The 27,355-nt window shown below is 42.1% G+C and overlaps 9 protein-coding genes across 9 annotated transcripts; 3 read left to right on the plus strand and 6 right to left on the minus strand.

The window, feature by feature from the left end:
- Positions 1-369: 369 nt before the first annotated feature.
- Positions 370-1,838, plus strand: LYRM2 (LYR motif-containing protein 2; the record flags this gene model as incomplete). The annotated part of the gene is made up of 9 exons (XM_064821809.1): positions 370-461; positions 525-665; positions 724-949; positions 1,005-1,080; positions 1,138-1,360; positions 1,416-1,507; positions 1,560-1,570; positions 1,640-1,697; positions 1,762-1,838. The coding sequence occupies 9 exons, from the start codon at positions 370-372 to the stop codon at positions 1,836-1,838; spliced, it is 996 nt and encodes a 331-aa protein (XP_064681495.1).
- Positions 1,839-2,126: 288 nt separating this feature from the next.
- On the plus strand, positions 2,127-6,265 carry ROT2 (glucosidase II; the record flags this gene model as incomplete). Its single annotated transcript, XM_064821810.1, has 7 exons — positions 2,127-2,701; positions 2,757-3,012; positions 3,081-3,138; positions 3,192-3,265; positions 3,324-3,773; positions 3,830-5,992; positions 6,047-6,265. The coding sequence occupies 7 exons, from the start codon at positions 2,127-2,129 to the stop codon at positions 6,263-6,265; spliced, it is 3,795 nt and encodes a 1,264-aa protein (XP_064681496.1).
- Positions 6,266-6,272: 7 nt separating this feature from the next.
- ATC70_002436 (uncharacterized protein) lies at positions 6,273-6,936 on the minus strand (the record flags this gene model as incomplete). Its single annotated transcript, XM_064821811.1, has 4 exons — positions 6,273-6,602; positions 6,665-6,736; positions 6,793-6,812; positions 6,873-6,936. The coding sequence occupies 4 exons, from the start codon at positions 6,934-6,936 to the stop codon at positions 6,273-6,275; spliced, it is 486 nt and encodes a 161-aa protein (XP_064681497.1).
- Positions 6,937-8,339: 1,403 nt separating this feature from the next.
- Positions 8,340-9,964, minus strand: ATC70_002437 (uncharacterized protein; the record flags this gene model as incomplete). The annotated part of the gene is made up of 3 exons (XM_064821812.1): positions 8,340-9,166; positions 9,224-9,450; positions 9,588-9,964. 3 exons carry the CDS (start codon positions 9,962-9,964, stop codon positions 8,340-8,342), a joined length of 1,431 nt encoding a protein of 476 aa, XP_064681498.1.
- Positions 9,965-11,238: 1,274 nt separating this feature from the next.
- On the minus strand, positions 11,239-14,971 carry ATC70_002438 (uncharacterized protein; the record flags this gene model as incomplete). Its single annotated transcript, XM_064821813.1, has 10 exons — positions 11,239-11,488; positions 11,544-11,949; positions 12,009-12,156; positions 12,225-12,454; positions 12,519-13,971; positions 14,027-14,374; positions 14,431-14,537; positions 14,589-14,661; positions 14,721-14,822; positions 14,879-14,971. The coding sequence occupies 10 exons, from the start codon at positions 14,969-14,971 to the stop codon at positions 11,239-11,241; spliced, it is 3,210 nt and encodes a 1,069-aa protein (XP_064681499.1).
- Positions 14,972-15,809: 838 nt separating this feature from the next.
- NRC2_1 (serine/threonine protein kinase, AGC) lies at positions 15,810-16,308 on the plus strand (the record flags this gene model as incomplete). Its single annotated transcript, XM_064821814.1, has 3 exons — positions 15,810-15,812; positions 15,880-16,123; positions 16,190-16,308. The coding sequence occupies 3 exons, from the start codon at positions 15,810-15,812 to the stop codon at positions 16,306-16,308; spliced, it is 366 nt and encodes a 121-aa protein (XP_064681500.1).
- A 736-nt stretch (positions 16,309-17,044) lies between these two features.
- On the minus strand, positions 17,045-22,840 carry ATC70_002440 (uncharacterized protein; the record flags this gene model as incomplete). Its single annotated transcript, XM_064821815.1, has 11 exons — positions 17,045-17,098; positions 17,155-17,931; positions 17,988-18,151; positions 18,202-18,325; positions 18,382-20,294; positions 20,350-21,239; positions 21,293-21,578; positions 21,639-22,107; positions 22,162-22,356; positions 22,441-22,735; positions 22,785-22,840. The coding sequence occupies 11 exons, from the start codon at positions 22,838-22,840 to the stop codon at positions 17,045-17,047; spliced, it is 5,223 nt and encodes a 1,740-aa protein (XP_064681501.1).
- Positions 22,841-23,029: 189 nt separating this feature from the next.
- ATC70_002441 (Methylase MraW) lies at positions 23,030-24,643 on the minus strand (the record flags this gene model as incomplete). The annotated part of the gene is made up of 5 exons (XM_064821816.1): positions 23,030-23,313; positions 23,373-23,588; positions 23,653-23,893; positions 23,945-24,159; positions 24,229-24,643. The coding sequence occupies 5 exons, from the start codon at positions 24,641-24,643 to the stop codon at positions 23,030-23,032; spliced, it is 1,371 nt and encodes a 456-aa protein (XP_064681502.1).
- Positions 24,644-24,820: 177 nt separating this feature from the next.
- ARP2 (Arp2/3 complex subunit, actin nucleation center) lies at positions 24,821-26,529 on the minus strand (the record flags this gene model as incomplete). The annotated part of the gene is made up of 6 exons (XM_064821817.1): positions 24,821-24,861; positions 24,924-25,030; positions 25,089-25,417; positions 25,472-26,104; positions 26,161-26,292; positions 26,353-26,529. The coding sequence occupies 6 exons, from the start codon at positions 26,527-26,529 to the stop codon at positions 24,821-24,823; spliced, it is 1,419 nt and encodes a 472-aa protein (XP_064681503.1).
- Positions 26,530-27,355: the final 826 nt, after the last annotated feature.

Consider the following 27,355-nt stretch of genomic DNA (forward strand, 5'->3'; position numbering starts at 1 on the left):
GAATGCATCCGAAGCAAAACAGATCCAAGGGAACATTGTTTCATTGCTGCAAGCGGGGGCCTATATAGGTGCATTGACGGCCAACTTCTATGCAGGTACAGATATAGACACTCAAATCCATGAGGCAAGCATTTTGTTCATGATGGCACATTTAGATAGATTTGGGCGTCAAAAATCAGTCATTACCAGTACTTTGATTTTCATGCTTGGTAGTGCAATACAAACAGGCTCTCAAATTTTACCCATGATTCTGTTTGGTCGGTTTGCTGGAGGATGTAAAGATTGTAGTTGATGCAGAATTGATTTTGCTATTGACATGCTTTACGTTTGCATAGGGGGGAAATAGGGGCTTGCTCTATGCTGGTTCCAATGTACATTGCAGAGATTTCTCCTCAGATCCGAGGTCGAATGGGCGCTTTGTGGCAGCTGAATATTTTCGTGGGTATGATGCTGGCATTCTGGTACAGTAATAACAAAACTCACACAATGCAAAACTCACATGTCTTGATACATACGAATTTAAGGATCAACTATGGCTGCCTCGTAGGATTAGAGACTGGAGACATCCAATGGCGCCTTCCTTTAGGGCTTCAAATCGCGCCTGGACTCATTTTGTTTATTGGTGTGTTATTTCTACCTGAATCGATTCGCTGGCTAGCACTGCAGTAAGTTGTATCATCTTGCTTTGAAAACTAGCGTACTCCATGCGCTCGTGCAATCTAGGGGCAAGTTTGATGAAGCCAAAGTCATCCTATGCAAGCTGAGAAATCTCCCAGATAATCACCCTGATATCCTGGATGAATTCAATCAAATTGCCAACTCTGCTACAATGGAAAAGGAACAGGATGGTACCAAATGGAAAGAGCTTTGTGAACCACACAACCTTCGTCGACTTGCTTTGGGCTGCTTTATGCAAATAGCACAGCAATGGACAGGCACAAATGCCATTGTAAGTTTTGAGGGTATTTAAGCGATTCATCATTAACTCTAAATTTTATACATAGAACTACTACGGTCCTCTTATTTTCCAAACCATTGGGCTCGCGAGCAACATGTCTGTGTTGATGACTGGCGTATATGGTAAATATGAAATTAGAAACAGCATACGTATGTGATTGACCTTGCCAAATAAAATAGGTTGCGTCAAGGTATTCTTTGTGCTGATCTCATTCTTCTTTTTGGACAAGAAAGCTGTAGGCAGAAGACCTACTTTACTGCTGGGCTCACTGGCAAATGTCATCATCTTTTTCGTGCTTGGCGGTATGCTCTATAGTATTGAGAGTGCCCTAGCCAAAGGTATACCAGCACCAGCAGCCCAGGGCTACGTGGCAATGGTGATGATTTATTTGTTTGCTGTGTCGTAAGTGGTCAGATTGCCTCGGCAAATGATTGTTTAATGACTGAGGCTTTGATAGATTTGAGTTTACCTGGGGACCAGTAACATGGATCGTCTGCTCAGAAATCTTCCCAACTAGAATTAGAGCTGTTTGTATCTCTATCACTACTTGTACGTTGCCTTGGGGACGCGTTTTTTATAGTGTACTAACAGCTGTATTTAGCCATGAATTGGGTATGATAAAAGAGAACAAGGAGCATCTAGTTCGAAGCATGGGTGACCCTAATCCTGTTTATTTCGTAGGCAATGAATGCCATCATCGGCAAAATCACACCGCTTATGATTGCAGACATTTTGTATGGTACATTTTTTTTATGGAGCCTGCTGTCTCACCATGGGTCTTGTTGTGTATGTATTTCTACCAGAGACCAAGGGTAGATCGCTGGAGGAAATGGATCAAGTGAGTTTCGCTTTTATTATTGCGATTGCTACAGCTATCTAATGCGTTTTCGAAATCTTCATTCACGGTAAAGCCATTGTCATTGGGAAAAACTACGGCCTGGATTAGCCTATTCTGCCAATAGAGAGCTTATCTGTGAGCGAAGAGCATGCTACTCATGACAGCGATAAACACTGACATCTGGATTATACCTAATTCATGCTAAATCTACTGCGCGGAAGCATATTAAAATTTTTTCAAACTTCGATCATAGACAGGAAGGGGCAAAAAGGCTTGATTGATAACCTATTCTTTTCTTTTTTTCTCCCATCATTCTACACATCAGATACAATGACACCCCTTGAGCAAAGAGCAGATCTCAAACGTAAAAGAACAGAAGAACCCCTCGTAATTAAGCATGAGCAGCGATCGATGGACGACACTTGCCACTTTGAAATGCCAAAGCTCTTCAGAAGAGATACTGTCCCCTTATACAAGAAAGCATTAGCATTGTATCCAGCATCCACAACACTAGAGAATAGCATATATCCTGCACCTAAAGTTGCTTCGTTGGAATCGTTTTACAACCATATTCAACCCAATGTAAGCGATCAACGCCTGGAGAACTATTCAACACCTCGCATCGCTGCCACACTATCACCATTTCAGTTGCAAAATGTAGAATGGATGATCTCTCGAGAAGGGCACACAGCCAATACCAATGGGGGGATTGAACCAGATTTAAGCATATACACATCGTTGCCTCTCTTGTACGCAGGCGCCCATGAGACAGAGCAGACGGGCACTTATATAGATATGATTACTACAAGGACGAGTACAAACCGAGCCAACATATCCAACCTTATCCAGCTGTCATATTCCGGTGGCATTCTATCTGATGAAATGGGCTTGGGAAAGACTGTGAGGTACGTATAGTCAAGGTTATTTGTAGGCACCTTGGAAACTAATAAAGGTGTACAGTGTCTTGAATTTGATCGCAAAGCATACATACAGCCCTCACGACCCCTCCCATCCCAAAGCTGAGGATGTTGGTAATCTGACATTTGCAAAAGGGACTCTAATTGTCGCTCCTGGCACTATCATCAGTCAATGGCATTCCGAAATCAAGAAACATGCACCTGAATTGACAGTGTTCATTTACGAGGGCCGCAGATACCAAAAGGAAACTACCGCTGAAGATCTTGCAAAGTACGATATTGTATTGGCATACTATGAGGTAGCATGCGATAGTTTGATCCATCAGAAGAAAAGATTGACTTGTTGTTGTTGTTGTTGTTGATATAGGCTTTCAGGCAAGAAATTCATTATTCGCAACCGCCACCAAAGAGACCACAGAGAAATGGTACGTTTCAATATATAATTTCTCATTATAAATGCCAAATGACAATGATACAGGTGTTGCCTACAATCGAGAGTTCAATTTGAGTCCTCTTGTTTCTGCCTTTTGGTTCCGGTGTATACTCGATGAAGTAAGTGTCCATTTAAATTCAAGCACACACAGTTGCTCACATATCTCACTAAATCCAGGCACAAATGATTGAGGGTCAAGTGTCTATTGTGGCCAAAGTGGCTAAGAAAATTCCTCGCTGGTATGCTTGGGCAGTAACAGGCACTCCTATGAGAAGAGATTTGGAAGATTTATATGGCCTGTATGACTTTATCGCTGTTGTACCTTCGATCAAAACTCCAGCTACTTTCTCAAAGCTATGCAAAGATCCTCAGTTCATGCCTGTTTTCTTTGATTTTGCTCGCAACACCATTAGAAGAAACACAAAGCGTGCTCTGGAGAGTCAGTTGCATATCCCAAAGCAATCGCGCCATGTTGTACGATTCCCATTTACCACCATTGAGCAGCATTATTACGACGATCTTTGGAAAGAGTGCAAGCAGAGCATTGAACTGGATTCGTTGGACAGCAACAATTGGAACATGTATCCAGAGACAAGAGAAGTGGCACGATCTCGTATGCGAAGTTGGGTAAGTAGGACCTCTCAGTGCTTTGATGCAGGTCATGACTGATGCAGTGTTTATAGCTGGTAGCACTACGACAGAGCTGTATCCATCCTTCGCTGATTGCGAATGCATCTCTTCGGCTCAGGACATCAAGAACAAACACAAATTCAATTCAGACAATGACCGAAGTGCTGCAAGATATGGCCAAGTCAGCTAAAATCAACTTGGATCAAAATCAATACAGCTTTTATCAGCTGAAGCTTCAGAAAGCCGGCATGTATGAAGTCATGAAAGACTTGGAAAAGGCAATGGAAACCTATACTGAAAATGTACCAGCGGTAGAGGCACTCTTGGAGGCTCGATGCGAAGATAGTCGTCAGTATCATGCCAAAGCGAAAGAGCTGGAGAAGGCTGGCTTGTCCATAGGAGATACACTGGATGTGACCGAGTCCAAGGTTCATATCAAATGGCAGATGCTAGTGCATCGATATTACTTTTACATGGCTAGCGCGTATCATACACTCGAAAATGAAGAGAGGGAAAATGAGTTTTACGCCAAAGCTGGTGATATTCGTCGAGATTTGCTGGAATCGTACACAGAAAGAGTGGATACACACACCAACGAGATGCGCAGAGCTGCCAAGTTTATCAAAGATAGCCCCGAATACCACTATGGCATTCGACACTTTGTGCTGGATATGAGTGGACCAGGCGAGCTCGCTGACATGGAAGATGATGATAGCAAACAAGAAGGCTTGAATGTGTTGGAAAATGTCAAGGGGGTGGGTCATACTCTGGATCAACAGCTGGCAAAGATACTGTACCTGCGGAAGAAGATTATGCCGATCTTGACCAAGAGCCTTGTGGATGCGGACAAGAATGCTGAGGCCACTGGTGAAGAATACGACAATTCATTAGAGGAGCAGGCCCTATGTCAAATATACCTTTCAGCCTACAAAGGGTTATTGCAGGACAGACGCTTCATTATCAATGGCAATACAGTGACACTGGATACCATTGCACTTGATTTGGATGATGCAACAGAAGCAAAAGAGGACAAAACCCAAAGCGATACAGCAAGGAAAGCAGAGGCAGCAGAAAAGGCATTCAGAAGTCAGTTGATGTCTCCTGCCAACTACAAAGTCGAGTGTCTTCGTGATGTGGAAGTGCAACTGAGAGATGTCAAGAGAAATTTCAAAATCAACAAGAGAATCAACATCCCCATCTTGAACGAGGAGCAAGCTCACATCAGGGCTCAACTACCCATACAGACAAAGTTGGTGGAGCATCTAGACAACGATTTAAAGAAGCTGACTCAACTATTCAACAGTCGAATCGCCTATTACAAGTATCTGCAAACCATTTCTGACACACTTTTGGCATGGCAAAGTGAACATCCACGAGCAGAGATGGCTAAAATTGATGCAGAGACAGAGCAGTTGGCAGACACCATCACACACAGCAAGTCTCGCGACATGTACTTCAAGAGTCTGATGGAGGAACAAGACGCTCTACAGCGCAACCAAGAAGGAAAGCCCAAGGATTGTCTCATCTGCCGAGATCCTATTGAGAAGGGAATGATAACATATTGCGGGCATTCATCTTGCTACAGTTGTGGTGTACAATGGTTCAAGACGAGTCGTCGTTGCCATACCTGCAATGCTACTGTCAAACCATTTGAGTGGTACAGAGTGTCTTACCAAGAGATGGAGATGCACGACAGAGACCAAGTGGTGGGGGCCGATAGTGCCAATAACAGCAGCACTGCCGCCAGTATCAATGGTAATGAAAACGCTTTGACAGTGCCATGGAAACCGAAAAAGGATGAAAGGATTGAGCATCTCATTAGAGAGATAAAAAAGCAGCAAATCTCGAGCAGTCAAGGGGCCAAGATTGACAGCATCATCCGACATATCAAGTACGTCAAAGAAAAGGATAATGGCAAATGTGTGGTGTTCTCTCAGTGGACCAAGGTGCTCGCAATGCTCAAAACGGGACTCGAGGCAAATGGTATTCAGTGCACGAATATTGACACTGGTGCTGGGTCTGCAGCAAGCAAGAACAAGGTAGCCAGATTCCAGCAAGACCCCGACATGAATGTGATTCTGCTGCATGCCAGAAGCCAGTCGAGTGGATTAACACTGGTGGCAGCACACACTGCTTTTATCGTTGAACCTGTCCTTAATGAGTCTTTGGAGAAGCAAGCCATCAATCGTATTCACCGCATTGGACAGACAGAGGAGGTAGGAATAAAATAAGAGCGGACTATCCATGTATACTCATTGTCTTATGAACAGACAAGCGTATTCTGGTACATTGTTCAAGACACGATTGAAGAACGCATTCATGCCATTCATGATATCAAGCGCATTCATAACCAGAAAAACAACCCAGCCACCAACGACAATGAAAAGACACAGATGAGCAAAGTTTCTGAAGGTGGTGGCGAGTATGTCAATGATGATGATCTTCGTCGATGCTTTACCAGTAATTTGACATACGCATTACGCAAATAACGTTTATTTAATCAAAATCTGCTTCAAATAAAACTTCTCTTTCTGCTCTCACTTGACCCGCAGGCACTAAATCCCATAACTGATTGTGGTTGTCGTATCCAAATTTTTTGTGGTATAGTACGACTCGTGTTCCATCCGATGTCTGATTTCCGCGTACATCCAGCACCATGTGAGGGTCTGCTAAAGTGTAAACGAACCCGTCCTCATATCCCCATCGTTGGTTTTGAGCATCACTCATCTTTTTGCGGTCGTATTGGCAAATCCAAGCATCGTCGACGAGTGGGCCTCCTCTCACGTCGAGCACTTTGCCTGAGCACTTATTCACTACAAAACCATCCTGGCATCAGGACCCCATTTAGCATCATACTCTACAGTTGCCACTAATACAAAAATGCTTACCTGGTAATACCATAGCTGATTATCTCGATCATCATTATGCTTGGGTGTCCATATTAATATTTTTCCGTCGTTCTATCGAGCGCAAGGTCAATCGTCATCATCATCACTATGAGAGAATGACATCCTACTTTTGTGGAAGCACCATCAACTAGCATAGATAATATTATGGTTGGATATCTCAGCAGCTAGTATGCCATCCTGCACTTACCATCAATCACTTTCCCGGAATTACGAGACTTTATATAAAAATATCCTGATGGAAACTCGTCCATTATAGTCAAGTGTTTCAGAAAAAGACAGGAAGAAACGAGTACATGCATTTTCGACCTTTAAAATATGCTACCCAAGGCCCCTCCAATCCAACAATCTGCGGTTGAATTGTTATCTCGCACAAAATGCATTATACTAAAACTGGCTGTTACTATCGCAGCGTGAAATAAGAATCATTATGGTTACGAATGTTTATACTTCGGATGGCTCTCTACCTTTGTTTCGCTTCGGTGAGAATCAACCTGCGCAGCGGCAGCTCGCGCTATCGATTGCCCTTGCGTATCTTATCAAAATACTGCTGCTCTCATTTTGATCCTACAATTACACATAAAACCCTTCATATTATCTGTGGATCTGATTCTTACGTGATGCTCTACATCCATATACACGTAGCTACTTCATATACGGGCAAGCAACATACAGATATTATCCGTTTTTAGTCCTTAGTGTGCCTAATACAGCAAAATCTGGGCGCATTTGAGCTATGTTTTCTCGCGTTTAAGGCCATTTTAGATCGTCAGAATAGCACCAAACAGTTGCTCTCATCTGGCAGTTACTTTCTGACACCTTTGCTCAACTTTTTGGGGATCAAAAAACATGGGTAAAATTCGACCAAAAAGCATGAGGTACCCCTCACAGTTTTCATCGAAAATCAAACCATCGCGTTTTTAACCTTGATAATGAAGACTTTTACTAGGGTATGTATTGAATCAAAATGATGCTATTGATCCTAAGCAATCCCTGAAATCATCTTTGTGGGACTTTGATATGTGAAATCTCAACTTTTTGGCCAGAAACCTCTTTTCATATTTTTATAAATTACTCAATAAGTTTATTCAAAGCATCTATTTTACTTGGTTTCATTGGATTCGCCTCGAAAAGCACTTCAAGAATGTATTAGAAAGCATGGGGTGATTATCACATTTTGTATAGTCAAAGATCACAAAATAGTTCAATCAAGTCGAAAAAAAAACAAAGTCTGTCCAATCTTGAAGAGAAAAAAAAATAAACTGAATTTGAATCAATTTCGGCTGCTGGTGGGGCTGGCTGACAAACTCAATGCCGTTTTAATCATAAAGGCAATACAGTAATAGATGTTTTTGAAGCGTATGGAAGTTAGGTGGCAAATTACATAGCACTATCATTAGCCATGCTATTTTCCTTGCACTCTATATTTAATAATGCCATTCTATCAAAATACCTGTTGGATCAACTTCTTTTCTTTTTGAGGCTTTGAAAGTGTCTAGAGACTATAAATTTATTATGTTACGATGTAGTTGAAAAGACTTTATTCAATTGATAGTTTGAATGGATAAAATATAATAAAAAAATGGCTCGTCATATAAAATATGAGAGTATAAGAGTTAAAGGATGTTGACACACATAGCATCGATAAATTGCGACCTTAAAGTCTTGTAAAATGACCAAAAATAAGATCATACCCTTCAAATTCATGAAGGATTTTATCCTTACGTCTGTAGCCACCAAACTGATCCACAGTACGCACAAGCTTACTGATGTTATCTACCTGCTGATCTGCATCGCAATGAGATGCAAAGTAAGTGACAGTAAAGGATCCAGGCTGGAAGATATCAATGACTTGACGGATAAGCTTTCGAATAGCTTCTTCACGGCCATGACCATGTTTACCAGGTGTTTCAACAGGTTTAACAGGAATAGTAGTTTCAAAAGAAGCATAAGAACATTGTTCTTCAGGAGCACAATGGATTGTGTAATAACCATCTTCAGATAAACCGTTGCAAGAATAACCACAGGGCTCAAACATGTATGAATCGACATTGGCTTCGGGATAGAGTTGATCAAGACCAGTTTCCACGTCAATGCGTTTACCTCCTACAAGACCGCTAGGTTCATCACCACGTTGGTAAAAGGCTTCCATGGCTTTCATGTCCAAGTTGGTCATCAGAATCTCAATGGTTTCATCATGTGTGCGATACCCTTGAATAGAAGAAGCTGTGCTGTATAAACCGCTGCTATTGTGATGCTGATGACGAGGTACCATGGTAGAGAATTTGCCTTTGCTACTCCAGGGAGTGAACTGATTTACCGAATCGCTCATCCAGGAAAGGCCCTCTGTTTCCTTCATCAACTGCTTCATATCAGTCAAGTTTTCAACATGTTCGCTCTGATGATGAGACATGTCGGGTGAAGTAAGATAGAGATACCATTCTTCAGCATTGGTATTACCAATCACATAAGAAGCACCATTGTCTATACACAGCATGAGACCCTTTGCCTCTTTTGATCCACTCTCTCCAAGACACTTACCAAAATGATTGTCCAAATAGTTGACCTCTTCTTCCCAACTCCTGTGAGGACCGAGTTGTTTCTCAGGAAACATGAATGATTTTCTGGAATAGAACAAACGATAGACACTTTCGTATCCACAACGAGTTTTAGCGATTTCCAGGATATAAGGTACAGCATTGAGAAGAGTGGTGGTACCACACGTCTTGAGCACAATCTTATGAGGAAACACAAACATGGAAGACTCACTGGAGAATTGGAAGAGAAGGTTTTGGGTATCAGCGACATGGTTTCTTTAACATTGTGATAAAATAAGCAGCGCAGAGCATGTGTCTCTAAATGCTATAAAAAAGAAAAAAAGAGCAAAAAGCGGCTAGGTAGTTACCTTAACAAATAAGCGTCCACATGAGCATTACTGACAATACTCAGTACTGTACATTTGACAGTAGCAAGCATCGAGTCCCAAAGAGAGCGATCGACTGTGCGAAGATCTTGAGAGAATCCCAAGGAGAGATTGATTTGAGATTCATTTGGAGTGGCAGGACTGGATTCATCTGACATTTCTTCAGAATCAGAGTTTGTGAGAGATGTTGACAGAGAATCAGCACCTTGACCATCAAAGCGACTGAAAGAAGGACTAGGAGAGAACCAGATTTCGAGCAGTTTTTCGGGTCCCTCAAAGCAACCATGCTCGGCTGAATAGTTTGTACCAGAGACAGGAGGAGGGGCAGGAGGAGGTTGAGGAAGTGAGTTGTAAGCCATTGTGATTTGTTTTTTTTGTTGTTGTTGTTGTTGAGGTTGAATTTAGCTGGGAGAAAGTATAAAATGTGGGGTTGAAGCCTTTAGTTGGTTATAAATGTTGGTTTTTTTTTTGTATGTGTTTTTTGTGTATGGAATAGAATAGAATAAGAAGATGGAAGAATAGTTAATTAATTAGTTAAGATTGGGGGATGAAATATGTCAAGACCAAAAGTTAGAGAAGTGGAGCCGGAATGGTAAGCTGATCAAGTAACGGACTAAATTATTCGTATAATAATCAATTAGCATAGCAAGCATGTAATGGCGGGTTTGTTTAATTAAAGATTTGAATTCAAAGAATTATTAAGAGTGGCGTGTGTAAAATAAATACTCATTCCTTATACTGAAAGATATAAGTGAATAGAAGAAAAACGGAAAAAAAGTGAGTAATTATAAGAGAAAGAGAGAGACGTTTCATATGTCATTCTCACATGGCTATTTATACCATTTGCAACAGAAATTTTCGCTTCTTCGTGACTATTTCAAAATGTAGATGAGATCTTCCTTCCTTGTGGTATGCAGGGTATTTTGACGTATAAGGTCTAGAATATGCGCTAAAGATATCATGGCAATGTATTCTTACGATGCCTCTTCATGTCGATTCCATCTTTGTAAATAGAATCATGTCGTTGCATTACAAGGAAACATGTCATTTACTAGTGTCTATTGACTTGAAATGTTCACAAGCACAATGGTACAATACATCCCGCTTGCTTGCCCTTGCCATCTCGCCGCGGATCAAGAAATGCAAACCACTATTCACTGGTAAACAACATGAAGCGAGGCGCGCACGCTTTACACACACTCGCTCTCATGGAGGGATCCTAGTCCATTCCTTAAGCATACTACAATACGCTAAAATATAAAGTTCAAGCTACACCCATACCATTTCAACAGTTTGATCTTGAGAAACCCTTCTTTTCTAGTAACATTTTAGCAATCTATCCTTATAAAGTCTGAATCAACTGGCCCGAGATTATATCCAAAGTCTCTAAATCACGTCGTCAAAATGGCATTTCATTATAAATGGAATTGCCTTTTTTTCCAATGCCGGGAACATCCAGTTTCAAGTCGCCTCTTGTTGTGTTTAGAATGTGTGAATTTGGGGAACTAGAAGAGACTCAGTGTAACAAGAGAGAAATCATTCTTATTTGTTCTTTTCGCAAAAGAGGGGCTATTGAATCGATGCTACTGACATGTACAAAGATATTTATTTTTAATTCAAATAAACACACAATTTACAGTGCCTCATCTTCTTCCATGACAGGCAATTCAGAGGGCTTAACCATACCAGGAATGAGCAATGCCTTTTCTCTTTCTTGTCTCCTCTTTTCTTCCATCTGCGCCTCTTTTTCTTCCAGATACAGCTCGCTGTTTTCGCCTGCAAACTCCTTGAGCTGAATGAGGAAATCGCGAACCTCCAACTTGAGTTTAGGCGGCATCGTGTTGTATTCCATCAGTGCCATGACAAAGATCTTGATTTGATTACTGTTAAACAGATGAGTTACATGGAATGTATACATTGAAATTACGTAAGACATACCTTTGCAGATGAGGGAATGCATTTTGGAGCAGGGCTGATACATATTGCACCAGGAACTGAGCATTTGTCATGTTGGGATCACTCACTTGAGTGGGATTATACAACGGTACTTTGATTTGATTGCTAGTAACGAGATTGAATAACTGTGCCAAGACTTCTGTCTGTCCTTTGAAGCCGCTCTTGTGATCTCGATCTGTCAGTACAAAAAAGATGTCCTGCAATATACTCAAATAGTAGGATTGGTAGAACGCCCCAGCTATAGCAACATCGGTCTGCCTAATGTTCAGCAGTAGTTCTTCGCATGTTGCCAAGCTGACATCTGCTATGTCACGCATTGTGTGCTTGAACCCCCACACAATACTATCAATGAACAGCTTAAACTGGTCAGGCGAGAGCTCCAGTAGAGCTAATAGTAGAGTGGGTGAGTGATTCTAAATGCACATATAGGACAAACATGTCTCTTACCTGGAAAGCACTTGGCATTGATGGCTCTCAGCAGGTTGTAGAATCCAGTTCGGTTCTCTGGAAACTCTGTGAAATCCTTCGTGATCATGTTCAGAGTGGGCTCAAACGTAGCTTCAAACACGAGCAGGATACGTGGTGTCATCAAGGACTATTGGTATCAAATGGAGTTAGCATATACGAAATACTGTGCTGCTTCATTTTCGCATTTCAGCTTACCCCTAGTTTCTTGACCATGGTGGCTAATGCATCCAGCACTTCTGCATCTCGAGCAATATCAACACTATCTTTGTAATCGGATAGCACTGCATGCAGAAAGGGACTCACCATATGCTCATCGACAAAGGTTAAATCATTGGCACGCTGGATAAATGTGTCAATCAACCTGAGAATATCCTTCTTGATGCTTCTTAATCCGCGCACTTTAGGCGTCTTCACAGCAACCGCACCTGAAATGCAAATTTTAGTCGTGTTTTTTAGCGTGAAATCTCGTTGATGTGGAAGATAGCTTACCTTGTTCAGTAACTGACTGTGACACAATGACGCCAACGGCACGATACAAGGTCAATAGATCAGAGTAGATTCTGCCTAGTTGACTAATAAATCCATGTCCTATTGAGGTACACGCAGACACATTGGTCTTGAGCACATGTGATAGCACTTTTACTTGGCTGGCATTGTTCAAGACATCCGTGCTTTGTTTGCAATTGTCCATGATCTGGTCCCAAGCACTATTCGGCATATGCATAAACATACGTATCAGTTGCTCTTGCTTGGTTTTATCCGTCTCGGCCAGAATCATGTAACCCACTGCCTCATAAAAGGTGTGAATTTGCTGAGGAGATAAATCAGATGTGATGCGAGAGATATCCTCAATGATTTCAATAATAAATGGACGCTCTTCTCCACTTCTACGAGCTACAAAATGGCGTTTGCATTCTCGAGATATTTTGATAAACGTGTCGCAGGCCATGTCTTGTACACCTTCGTGCGACTCGTGCATAAATTCAAAGAGCTTATAGATGACCGTCTTGAGGAATTTCCAGTGAGCTTTCAAGAAACGAGGGTATTGGCCAACAGTATACATGATGTTGGAGGCAACCACCGCTTTGTTGTCCTTGCCGCGCTTCATTTCACACAGGCTCAGCAAGTCTCGGATGACATTGACCAGGAATCGCTTCTCAATCTCCTCAGTCATGGCGCCAGAAATGGACCCAATGGCCCAGCACAGCTGATTCAGGTTCTGCCAGGACCACTCTGTGCCATCCATTTGACGTTGCAGCTTCAGCGTCATAATTTCTTCAGTGTCCACAACGCCCAAGTTGGTTAAATAGACCAACACTTCTTTCATACTCTTGTACAGGACAATGGTGTCGCTTTCCTTGACAAACTCTCGCACAATTTCGCCTTCATCGTTTTCGACAATCAGGACTTCTTCTGGCTTGACCATTCTTTCAATCATGACCACACGTAAGCTAGATAGTACTTGATTGTAGATCATGTGTCTCAGCTGGACAGCCTCTTGATTCCACGAAGACACTTGGTATCCTTGTGGCATAAACCCTTCTTCAAACAATTCTTGCACAAGTTTGGCCCAGTATTCCAGGCAGATTTTGAAGATTTCACGGTCTTCCACACGAGATATCTTGATGAGATAAAAGTGGGCATTGAGTAGAGCTTCTCTTGATTCATTATCAGGCGCTTGTTCCAAGATTTTCAAATGAGCAGCCAGAAAAGTCGTCAGGAACAATGCTAGATTCTGAACAAACTCTTGATCCGCATCAGTACTGTCTTCATACACAGCGGCGATATCTGTATTGGGCGGAATCATGGTGTAGACTGCAGACATGACTCGCGTAAACAAGTTGATAATCTTGTGGCTATGATCATTACTGTCTACGGCGAGACTTCCGATTTCTGTCAAGCATTTCAGTGTGCAATTGCGGTAATCTTGTATTTCGAAAAACTAAATAAACCGTCCAATTAGCTTCAGCAAGATGGGCGAACACTCAAATACACACCTTCTCCAAGAGGGTCAGCAAATCAGTTTCAAATATGTAGCCGATAGGGATCCAGCTGAGAAATCGTAAAAGTGTGTCCAGTGTTGCTTTGATGAGACTTGGTTTGGTCGCTTTTTCGAGAATCTCTTTGCATAATTTGAAGATTTCTGAAAACTCATTGCAGATCGACTGCCGCAAATTGCTTGTCTTCAATTGTGTCATCTGTTCTGCTGAATAGTCAAAGATTTCCTCACTGAGCAGCTTTAGAATAGCCATGTTGTTTTCGCATAATGTCAAATTTGATTTGCTAGATGCAACGATTTCTGGAATGAAAGAAGGCCATTTACGAGGCCAGTCCTGCTTCAATATCTGAAAACTCATGTTAGTCTAGGCAACAACCACGATTCAAGCTACAGTGAACTCACTTGGACAAGCACCATATTGAGTTTGTTAATGTATGTGCGTTCTTTTCGTAGCGTTGCTTCACCAGAGGATACTTTGACAATGACATTGACGATGAAATTCCGAATAGCTGAATGAAGACTGAGTGATTGCTTGATTGCATGAATTATGGCTCGCTTACCATCTCTGCCATCTGACTGTAAGGTGTTCCATCTCGTCTGAATAAACTTGTCCATGATTTGCAAAGCTATAAACTAAGGCTATGATTAGTAAATGATGAGGGTAACTATGCTTTGTAAGAGCTGTAACTCACTTTTGTCTGAGGTACGGTTGATTTCTCTAGGATAGCATCGGCGCGAGTCCATGCTTCTTCATGGTCTTGAAATTGAGTCAATACCTGCTGAGCCATTTGTTGCTTTGATATGGATTAGCTATGCCGTCGTCATTGGTAATGAGTCTGGAATACGTTACATCATTGCCGGAACCTGTAAAGAAGGTCATCACTACTTGGTCGAGCAGACCCACATCAAGCTCTTTGCTGAAATCCAATAAACTCTCTGTCATTGCCAAGCGTTTGTTTATGTAAGGAAGAATAAAAAAAAAGATAAAGAGCTTTTGTGGGATAAATGGGGACATCTGGACATTTATATGAAGTTAGGTACGCTATTTGTAATCCACCAAATGTAAGCAGTCTTCAATTACAGTCGTATCTGATGCGTCACATTACCTAATAAAGGGATCCAACACCTCTTGTCAGATCAGTAAATGTCAATCATGTATCAGAGTTTGGGTATCGATTCAGCTTATGTTTGCTCGAGTGAGTATTAGCAAGGACAGCCATGGCAAAATTTGCATTATAGTTCTCTGCCAGGAGTCAAGCAAATCAACGAAAATCATGCAGTGCATAGTGCCGCGGCTGCGTCTCGATAGGAAATCTTCAAAATCTGGGGTTGCTTCAAACCATGGATAACAAAAACCTGTCAAGATGATAGGAATTGACTTGATGACATTAGGCTTCTTCCATGCTGCGGATAAATGTCTACATGTCGCTCAGATGTCGTTTGATTTTAACCCAGATATTGATGTTAAAACGTTGGATATGTCCTGGTTACATTTGCCGTGGTATCGACTCTGAAATCATCATACGTTTATTGCGTTTTGATGGCCTGGCCCTTGTCCATTTCATAGCAGCGTCTCAATGGTTGTATCTTTTTACTAGTACCTAATCACATCAGGAAATCCATAGTGAGTATAGACAAACAGGAGCAATATGGCTACATTGCGGAGAATTAGCATTCAAGAGCCTTTTGCATCCATGACGCGTGTGCGTCGAATTGGAAAGAGCATACAAAAGATAGAGAGTATACCTTTTTCTTCCTTCTTATCACTCAAAAACATTATAATGGTAAAGCTTCTTGATGTCTTGAAAGGTTATTCATGGGGGGGATGCACTAAATCAGCTAAAACATTAGTCAAAACCAACATACATTCGAGCCAAAAGAGAAAAGACAACATTATTCTTGTGCATCGAGCCAAAAGACACACTTGAGCAGGTGAAAACCAAATTATGCCAAGCATTAGAGAACAAAAAGACAAACGACGAAGTGAGATTGCTTGTCGACGGTAAGATCAAAGGGGACTATTCAGTTTTGGAGAATACAAAGGCATTGGAGAACAATGCCATCGTCTATTATGTCTATTATGATCGCAACGATGGTAAATCAAAAGAAATCAACAATCAACCATCTTAAACATATCTAATTCTCTATCGAAAACATCTAGGACAATGGGAAAATGTGAATGTGATTGAGCCAGAGCTACTAGACGATGATTTGATGGAGGAGGAAGAGGTGCCAGCAGCCAGCACAACCAAGAAAGAGAAAGGAAAGGGCAGAGCTTAAGTGAAGGATGTCACAAATAAAAAAAAAAATCTATATATTCTGCTTCTTTTGTAACTTTGCTTCTTCTTTCTCTTCTCATTTTACATTGAAAATCACATCGAAATGGCAGGCATGAACAGCGTCAGTAGATATTTATCCAAAAAAGTGTACCAGTACGAACTTCAAACAGCACTATACATGCTGGAGCCTTGGGAAAAGATACTCTTTAGTAAGAAATTTACAAAATGGTTGTAAGGGAATCCTCAATTTAAACATACATTTCTTGAATGGTAGATTCCCTTGCATTGTGTCTTCTCAGTCTCTCAATTGCTACAGTGTATCACTTTACACCAACAATGTTCACTTCACAAGCGATATAATCAATACAACCCGACCTCTTCTTGCGCTATTACTTCTTAATCCTAAACTATTATTGCTATATTACCCAGAATTCCCTTACATGTACAAATAAATCCTTAATGGCCCTAGAACACTGAGGTTAAATTGAACCTGTTTTGCGGATCCCCTCCTTTCTGTTCCTGTACAAGTAGCAAAGACTTGGTCATCTAGAGAGTGGCATCAACCGTTACCGTAGCAGGGCCGAGACAATCAAAGAGGTAATTAAGGCTGAGTCTGCCAAAAGCCATTAGGAGCTCTTGGAAAGAATGGTTTAAGCGTTGCTGCCCATCAATCAGATATTGGTGTAACTGAATATTCCTTCCCAAGAAAATGATACAAAAATATACAAGAAATTTATTTAGAAAACGGTTCTACACAGAGGACAACTAGCTGTATCAGATGATCGGAACCACTGTTGCAAGAGTGAAGCATTAGTATATAACCATCATCATATCCAAGCACAATTACCTTGTACAAACAACTCGAGTGGAATTTGTTTTTACATGTTCTACATTGTTTTGTGGGTATAGATCTATCTTGGATACTGATAATAGAGTAGCAAATGGTACAATCCTCGACACCATTAAAATGAAGATTCACGTTGCGCTTAAACACTGTCAGTGCATCCACAATGTTGCCGTTTTGAAATCCAATGACGGCAGCCACTGCAAACATCCAACCACGCCATTGCTTGTCGTTGACACCCACCTTTTGTACTCCTTCCACATCAATTTGACGCAATGGAAAGTTACTAGGCATCTTGATGGCAATTTGCATGTTTTGTTCATCAACTCTGTAAGTTGCAGTTACTTCACCAGCTGCCTTGAGCGTCTTGACTGTGAACTCATTGTCATCGTTCTCTTGCAATTGGGCTTTGATGTCTGGACGGTTGACCAGATCCATTTCATTGCTGATCAGCTGCTGACTAAAGAACTTTTCAGTGTAAGTCTCCACTGCAATGGTTAATTGACGGTGTTTGCAGTCGATCCACCAGAGTCGCACAAGCGAGGGAATGTGGGTCAGTGCTCTGTAGTATAAGTGAGACGCTAGCACGAGGAAGCTCATCTCGGAAGTCGAATCAAAGCCGTCTGTATCGTACTCGACAATGGACCAAGGCGCTAGATCGAATGATTTGCTTCCTTGTTGTTGGCCTACACTCAAGATCATACACAGAATGGGCATCAAATGAGACACAGCTTCCTGGTCTTTGAGTTGTGCAGTGTATTCTTGCTTCAATTTGAATGTCTACAGGTAAAAACGGTCAACATGGAATACTAATGTGGAATATGAGGATGACTTACAATGTCGGTGAAATGATCAAACATGAGCATCCATGTCAGTAAGTAGCCTAGAACTTCATGGATTGTGTGTTCCTCAATACCAACGGATTGCCAGCCACTCAAGTCCGGTGGATTCAAAAGGACATCAAATATAGCACTATCGATATCAGCGTGTGTTTTTTCCTCTGCCCAATGCGTTAGTTTTGCTTCTATTTTTGCATTGTCTACACCTTACCACTCGTTTCTGTAAATTCAAGCTTTACAGACAGATCCTGGACTCTGTGAGCAATGTACTTTTTCAATAGGAGATATGCACGCTTCTGAAGCACTTCATTAGGAGAGCGGATGAGTGCATTTAACTAGTGAGCAGCATGTTAGATAGAGCAATTCTTTCTTGGGCGATTGCGCTGCTTACGTTATCGAAACAATCACTGTCAATCAAGGTCTTTTCGGGAATGTGCTCCAGCAAGTCGGATAACAGTGTTTGATACACCAGTCTTGCTTGATGTTGCTCATCTCTCTTTTGTTGCTGCAAATACTTCTCCTCGTTGGCCATCAATTGCAAAAGCGACTTGCTTAATGCGGGCATCATGTCTTGCACAGCTTCCTGCAGTTCGTCGTTACTGGCGTCTCCTGACAACAAGCAGAGCGTGTTGAACAAATCAAGCGCATGATACACAACCAAGAGCTCTTCGGGCTGGGTCGTGTCAGCAAGTGTGATCCAGCCATAACAGCACTGCAAAAAGAAAGACCAATGGCTTCCAGAGACATCTTGCACTGATTCGGCTAAATGCTTGAGTAACTGTGCTAACTGAGCTTGAACACGCGCCTTTTGTTGGTCACTGCTAAAATCAGCATCCTCGTCGCTCAAAAGAGGTCGAGTACCCTGAATAAGATACATTAATCTTTGACGTGGTATATCGAATGAGCCAAGCTTGAGAGAAGATGCATTTAACAGTGCCAATAGACTCCAGTTCTTCTTCTTTTTCAAATCAGGGTCTTCAAAATCGTAGTCGAGTTGTTCCTGAGAGGTGATACCAGACAATTTACTGGAGAGGTCGCTCTGATAGTGCTTGAAGCTCTCGGTGCTGCCGAGAATGCCCTTGAAAGACGTCAATATGGCTACCTTGCTCAACAAATCCAGTTGCTCGGATTCTGCTTTGATCAGCGGCAACCACTTTTCGACATCTGTTGTCTGCCAGTCCAGCAAGATAACTAGTCTTTGCAATACACGCTGTAACAGTTGAGCAGACAGAGCAGGGTGCTCGGATTCTTGAGTCAACATCAACTGGGCGACAAAGCTTGCTAAGCGACCTTGCTTAGGAGTACTTTTCGCTTGAATAGATTCAAGAAGCTTGCTGTTCCAAGAGGAAACGCTATCAACTTCTGAGAGAGCTTCGGTCACCCAATCATCAAAGACTTGGCTGGCAGAGTGCACAAACACGCGAACACCTTCGATAGCCTTGACCTCCCAAAGACAGCAAACATCAGGTGCCAAAAAGCCCTGTTCACAAGCGATGCACACAAACATCAGCTGGCGGATAACCCAGTCGCGATTGCCTTGAGTAAAGAATGCATGACGAACCTGCGCATCAGAGAGATACTCACCTAGAAACAGGGCAAATCTTGCAAAAGAGGACAAGCCATAGATATCGTAGGTAACAGGTCTTAATTCACCGAGGTCATCCACAAGCGGTTCAATGGATAGAGAGGCGTATACATCGACAAGACCCAGCGTCAGGTACTCGTTTGTCTTTTGTCCCAATGGCACAGAGGACAAGGTTTTCCAATCTTGTTCGGTTCCCAGAATATCAGCAATAGCACTGGATGGAACAATAGCCAGCAGCTTGTTGATACGACGTACGCTGTCTGATGGACTCGCCGAGTATTGGATATCTGTGATGGAGCGTTTCACGCGTTCGATAAGAGTTGATTGCAATGGTGCATTATCCACGAAAGCAGCAGATGCCAGTAAATCCCAAACAGCAGCCGCTCGTTGTGAAATCTGGAGTGAGAGTGCTTCATTGTCTTCCGCTTTGGCTTGCTCTTCTTCTTCATGAGGTGTCTTGGCAGTGACAAACATGGCGTCAAAGACTTCGTAGACCAACTTGTCACTAAGTTGAGTTAGTGCAACAGCATGCTTCTTGTAGTCGATCGCTTTTTGTAGGATAATCAAGGTGGATAAAGTGCTCTTCAAAACTTGGATGGCAGGTTCAGGCAGTGCGAGTGTGGTCTTCTCAACGTATTGGTAGCGGTTGAATCCAAGGAGGTTCGACTCGAGTGCCTTGATAATGGCATTAGCACAATCATCTGATAAAATACCATATGCTAAACATAAAAGGTCAGAGGAAAGGCAAATCTGATCAGGTTGAAGCGTACTTACACAAATGATGTCTCAAGCTCCAGGATACAATGCTCTCCAGAACAGGACGAGGTACAATGATGGCAGCCTCGTTCAGTCTGACAAGAGCAACATCCTTCACTATCTTATCCAAAGCGTCAGACTGGTAATTGGTCTCTAAAGCAATATTTTCAGCGTGGATCTGCTCCAAAACAAGCACCAAAGTCATGGCACTACGCAAGGCTAATTTTTCCTTGCTAAACATGTCGCTCAGCTTGTTAATCAATGTATTCCACAATTTGACAGATTCAGATTTGTCTTCCATTTTGCTGATCAAGGTGACATAGTACGACGCTAAAGAAGCAGAGGTGTTTTCAGGGCCTTCTTCCAACAAAGTCAAAGACTGCTCAGTTGCATAAACAAGACCCTTGGTGTCTTGCACAGGGTAGGTATTGACCAATTGATTGGAGAAGATCAGCAATCCAAATGACTTGTCTTTATGTACAATGCTGGATTCCACAGACGCCAATAAGAGACGCTTGGCAAGGTCGCTAGTGTAAGCTGTAAGATCGGTGTGCTTTGGGTTGTTTGCTGTCTTCACTTCGCTGGACATAGCCGCCAAAAAACCGCCAGTCTTTTGACAGAATACATCCATATTCAAAGGAGCTCGAGTAACGACAGATCCACAATCCACCACTGTCTGTACTAGCAATTCATCCAAATTTATCCACAGAGTTTTCATGCATCTCTTTACACTGTCCACAGAGGCTAAAACAACCAAATGCTTGGCAACGATGGCGTAACTATTCACATCCAGTTTGTCGTTGATCTTGCTGTCTCGAGAATTCAAAAAGTAGACTTTGATCATATCCCAAAATGTGCCTTCAATAAGTGCCGTGGCTGATTTTGTGGATTCTTCGTCGTTTAATTTACTGGTAATCACATACTGAGTGGATAGCTGAAGGCGAGACTCTAAAAGACTTACCTTAAGCTAATGGCAAAATAAACAATGCATTCAGCATAAGCATTTAAGAAAATATGAGAGTTGGTCTTGTCAATGTACTCTGCTGAAAATCCCTTCCAGAAGTTGTCGAAAACATCCGTGTAAAAACTGGGCGAGCGCTTCAATTCATCAGGCAAATTAGCCAGCAATGCAAGCATACTGGGATAGGCAATACTGACAGAGCCATTGAGGCCGTTGCGAAGAAAGTTGTACAACTTGGTCAATGCAGGCTTCTTTTTGCCAATGATGACCCAGGAAATGGGTAACTCTGCAGAAATCGAGGTCAGATCACCCATGACAGCCATCTCATTCTCTCCCAAAAACTTACTCTTGGTCATCAATAGCAATGCGTCCCACATGTCAGAATGAGTAGCTGTATCCTTTTCCACAAACACACTGGCGTAAAATTGAGGAGAAATTAATTCTAATCGAGGCTCCACCACATCCACCCAAGATAACAGCAATGTCTTGATAAACATGTACAAAGCTTTGCGAATGACAGGATTGTTGTGTGTTGCAAATTTCTTCCACATGGTTGTATCATCCAAAATCACATCGTATTCCGCCTGACACTTGGCTCTTTCCTCAATCGACAGTCCTGTGATCAAATAAGACACTACTTGGAAGCAGGAAGCAACCACGCGAGCATACTTTGACAGCATATCCTCTTTTGACACATATCTAGCATCACTCAGTGTCTCTGCTGTTTTGTAAAGTAACATGTCGGTAACATAGTCCAGAACCTCCTTTTGGCAGAAGGAAATAACGCCTAATCGCTTGTCCACTGCAAACACAGACTGTACAGGGAATGAGTATCTCAACCGCATGGCAAGCTGTTAAATGGGACGTACCTCAAAAGCGTTTTGTGCCACTCTGACAATGTCTTTGCTTTGATCGTTCATGGAGAGCAGCCAAGGGCCGATGAATTCCTTCAAAAGAGGTGCTAGCTTCTTTTTAGCGTTTGCTGTGATCAAGGCGTGTACTTGATTTGCTACTAATCGAACACGGCGATCCACTTCCAACACGAGTTTACTGTACATTGTAACCTATACAAAAATAAGCTTTCTTATCTCTCATCATAACCACACGCACACACACACACACACACACACACACACACACACACATACCCAGTTGTGCAGTATATGTCCAACTGCATGCTTGTTTGACTGCAAATAGGCTTCCAATTCCTCCAATGCCTTCAATTTGGTTACAGCGTCGCGTTTCGACGCCTTTTTCAAAATCACAACAAGCTCTGGATCCAAGTCGGGTAAAGCAGCACTTTCATGGCCATCCAATGATGAAGGCGTTGCAGGGCGAGAGTTGATGATGCCCGAAGTGGCAGGCGTACCAACAAATTGAGCAAATCCACCGAGGTTTTCAAAGCTCAATGAGTTGCCTGAGCCAGCGAGTTCTGCAGCTCGACTGTCTGTGTGTAAGTATATGCGCAATGATATTTTAGATGACGACTTACCTGCTACTAGCAGGCTGCATGTTGCCTTTGACTCTGGGCTTTGTAGGTCTTCCCATTCTCCAATAAATTATAACAATAAATGAGAGAGAGAGAGAGAGAGAGAGAGAGAGAGAAAGAAAGAAAGAAAGAAAGAGAAAAAGCGACGCAGCAGAAAGAAAAACCAAAATTTCATTTTATATTCAGATTTGATTTGATGATAGTTTTCAATGCGAACAATTAAATAGTTTTATTTTACAACGAGACATCTAGTAAATGCCAGGGATGATTCTGTACTTGACTTGCTTGCAATATCTCTCCCAGTCTTCACCGTACTTTGTTCTGCACTTGTGATCATCTCTACGCTCACGGTGAAGCAAGAGAATACCAAAATAAATAGGGTAAAAGTAAGGAATGGGAGTGGCAAATCCACAAGGCAAACTCCAGGACAAAGACATGAGCCAGTCACCAAGATAGTTGATATGACGAGACATGCCCCACCATCCAGAGGTAATCAGCTTGCTACCAGCCTTGGTTTGCATGTACTTGAGCTCTGTCATCAAACAACATGTTAACAAGAGATTAAACATTTGGCAGATCAAGTGCACTTACTCTTCGAGCTGGGGCTATTGGGGGAGGAACGGAACTCATTCTTTTGGGAATTGGCACTTCTGAAAATGTAGTAGCCGATGAAGTTGAGGGCAAGGATAGCACCAAGTTCGATCCAGCTGACACTGCGAGGGAAATCGACCAGATAACGAGCTTGCAAAGTGTAAGTGAATGGAACCCACGTATACAGACCAAAGGCAAGCATGAAACCAAAGCCATCTATGATAACGCACCTTTGAGTTTGCATTGAACTTGTGTTTACTAGCACATCCTCGCTACTTACCGGTAGTAATATCCATGGTAGTTAAGACAGCCTCCTCATTCCAGAGAGAATCAATGACATACCAAGATTGAAAGAACTGGACAAGGCACATGGTGTTGGTGAGGTACCCCAGATCGTTCCATTGTTTAGCTGCCAAACAGTAGTTGAGGACCAACCATCCAATCAATCCAGGACGAAGCTCAGTAAAAAACTTGATGTCGAAGCTTTCAATGCGAGGGTTCAGTTCTCTGCCAATCATAAACTACAATACTTGTTTAATGCCAACCGTCAAATCTCCAACTTTTCTACTTACGTCGTAGATGGGGTTGCCAGTGTTTCCTCCCAATGCTAACATCTTATTTTCGCCAAAACTGCCGAGATAACAGCCCAATGAAATAGCATAACTAAAAATAATGGAGGCAAATGCTAATCCAACATAGTGGTCGTAGGCAAATTCGAGTGGTTTCAATCCAGAATCCTTCAAAAAATAGAGTGCACCGAAAATGAGGGAGTGGAAAGATGCGAAGCCTAGAAGAAAAAAAAAAGCATGTTGGCATCCCATTTCACGACATCACACCAAGCGCCTGTCTATCTTACCATTCATTCTGTACTTGTATCTATTGCCATTTCTAAGCACTGTACCGGGAATGTAATCTCCTGGCAAGATAACATAAAAGACGGCCAATACAGTAACAAAGGCAACATAGACCATGAAGGCATAAGGATCCCACAATGACTTTAAGAAATCGACACTGAACTTGGAAGCGAGGGCAGATTTCCAGTCGTCTCTGAATGCCTTTGAGGGATAGCCGGTTGAATCACAACATGTAGCAAAGAAAAGCACGAGCATAGGCAATAAGACAATCATGCCTACAGCGCCAATTGGACCACCAAATTCATAATGCTTAGTCTTGGGATTGAGCTCTGTTACCTGAGTCTTGGATGCCTCTTGTGCTGGTGGCTGTTGCTGCTGCTGCTGCTGCTGTTTCTTTCTCTGAACAGGCTTTGACATGATGATTGAATGAAAAAGGGAAAAGACAAGGAGAAAAAAAAAAAAAAAAAAAAAAAAAAAAAAAAAAAAAAAAGAAACAGAAACAGAAAATTTATTTACCACGACTTATCAAGCAAATGAAAGGTGCGCTTCTAATAGAAGTCTGTAAGGGGATCCGAGTAGCACAAGCAGCTCAATTTAATCCCTGCCAGTCTGATCGTAGTGCTTGCGTTTTTTAGCTATTTAGACACTTGTTGCTTAGTATTGTGGGCATTACACAAACAATGATAAAAATAAATACCATCTCGTAATACACTGTAGGCGGACGAAATAGCTTGGAATTTCACCTTGGCCTTATTCTTTTCCTCAGCATCTGTGAATCGATCCGGATGCCATTTCATAGCAAGACTAGTCAGGTCTATCGTTTAGCAAACAATGGGCTATTGTCACCTGCTCTTAAACCTACCCTCTGAATGCGCTTTGGATATCCGATTGCGTTGCTGACGTGGAGACACCCAATGCTTTGTAGTATCCTTTGGGATCGCTGCCTCCACCGCGTTGCTCGTTGGATGATGTATTGTACCATGAAGATTGCTTCTCCTCTCGCCATGTACGACGTCTTTCTTGATCCTCAAAAGCGGCATACCCCTTCACCCAGTCACTGTCCCAAGTATCCGAATCTTGTGCCATTGCTTTGATCTCTTGATTTCTCATGATATCTCGAACGTACAATGACAAAATAGGATAATACATGGCTAAAAAGGACGTTGCGACTGTAGGAAAGACTATGCCCAGCTATTCAAATGCCATTGAGTGCTCTATCTATCAACAACAGCTGTAGATACCTACCCAAAATGATCCACTGGCACCGCCTACGCCAACACCGCCTGTCAATGCCATTGCAGTCGCCATGCCAAGTGCAGACACAACGGCCACTCGCTCCCAATTGTATATTTTAGTGCCTCCAACTGTTAAATCGTAGCCGTTGATGAATGTCCTCAGCCGTCTGCCAAGATAGTTGACCGAATAGATGAATGCTGGATAATAGACTGGTGACACACGCACATTCTCCATCTGGATATTGATCTTGAGTAGTCTCGTTTCATCCATGCCATACAATTTTCTCAAGAAATCGTCGGCCAGTGCCTCCTCTGTGTCTTGAATGTAGCTCTTTGCAAACCGTAATGCTGTGCTTGGATAAATCATGAATGGATCTACTTTGCGGGTGACATCCCTATCATCTGTATCCAATAGCGCAGGTGTGAATGGCACAGCATTCTCTAATGCTGGACCTGTTGTGATGTGATCCACCAGGCCACGTCTGTATCTATGCGAGGCGTAGATTTGTAATCCTGGATGTGCTAATGGTACGTAATCCCTTGTAAAACTATGCTTCTCAGGTACCCAGGCCCAATCTGTTTCCCACATGGATTCATTTCGTTTTGTAGCAGGATTGTACCGTGTTCTCATAACTCTTCTGCCCTGAACCATGACAGAAATCGTTAGATTAGAGCAACGGCAAAGGTGAAGAGACTTACCACTTGTGCTTGCTCGATCGTGGCATGGACAGTGGCCGATACGACCCAGAAGGGCAGAAACGCTTGCTCTGGTGGTGATGTCTTTGAGACACGGGCGGAAAAAAATCCTTTGCCATGGTAGTCCTCAAATGTCTAATCAATGAAGAAGATGTCGGTGACCAAATAGCCCCTTCATCATATCAACAAACATACCTTTTCGGCTGCTTTGATGTGTTGCGCGAAAGGAATTGCTTTCAGCTTCTCGCTTGCTGGACCGCCACGTTTGCCGCTTTTGGAGCTCTCTTGTCGAAAGATTGGTCTAAGCAATACATGCACTGCCTTTGTTTGTCTCGGTAGAGATCTGAATGATGATGTCAAATACAGCAACATGCTTATGTTGATGTATTGATATGTACGCTGAAAAAGAAATCTCCTGTTGCATTAATGATGTAGGTCGATGATGTTCATGTACAACAAACATTGTGACCTGTTTCCAATGCCCCACATTCAACTGACATTGATGGACAAGAGATTTTATAGGCTCTTAGTAGGTGAACATGGCCAAGACACTGGATACATGTTGACCTTGCCCCTCTGTTATATCAGAGTAAGTGTCGTTAATTACTATCAATTTCTGGACAAAGCAATCTTCATTGGAATATGTCAACAAGTTGTGTCCCCTTGAAACCTCAAGTCAGACTTGATACCAGTTTTTTGTAGGCCATGGAGCAATACATATACATGGCTCGTATCCTAGCATAATGAGAAAGATGTTTTTTTTTTGCAAGTTAGCGTTCACGTGGATATTGCTAACTTGGATGTTCATGATTGCAAATGATGCACAAAATGTATAGCTAACATTTGGCATTTGAATAAGTAGTTTACAACGACAACGTCAAACAATTTCGAAAATAAACAACTCGAGCAAAAAGAAAACGAGAAAACTAAATCAAGATGTTATTTCAATTCACAGCTCCCTTCTGTTTTAGCTTCCAAGGCCATCCTTTTTATGAATGGTATTGAGTGTACCAGCCAGAATTAATTAAACATCCGACCCATTTTCTTTCGCTCGAAATGGTAGTTTTTGATCAAGAATCGACTTGGTAAATCTATTTTGCCAAAATAGCCTATGTATGGTGTGATGACCATCCCATACCTTCTAATACATTTTGAAGCACTTTTGAAGGCGCTTCCGATGGTGCTTATTATAAGCGGT

This window comes from Mucor velutinosus, assembly GCF_035048745.1.
Source record: "Mucor velutinosus strain NIH1002 chromosome Unknown tig00000093, whole genome shotgun sequence".
Classification (NCBI taxonomy): Eukaryota; Fungi; Mucoromycota; class Mucoromycetes; order Mucorales; family Mucoraceae; genus Mucor; species Mucor velutinosus.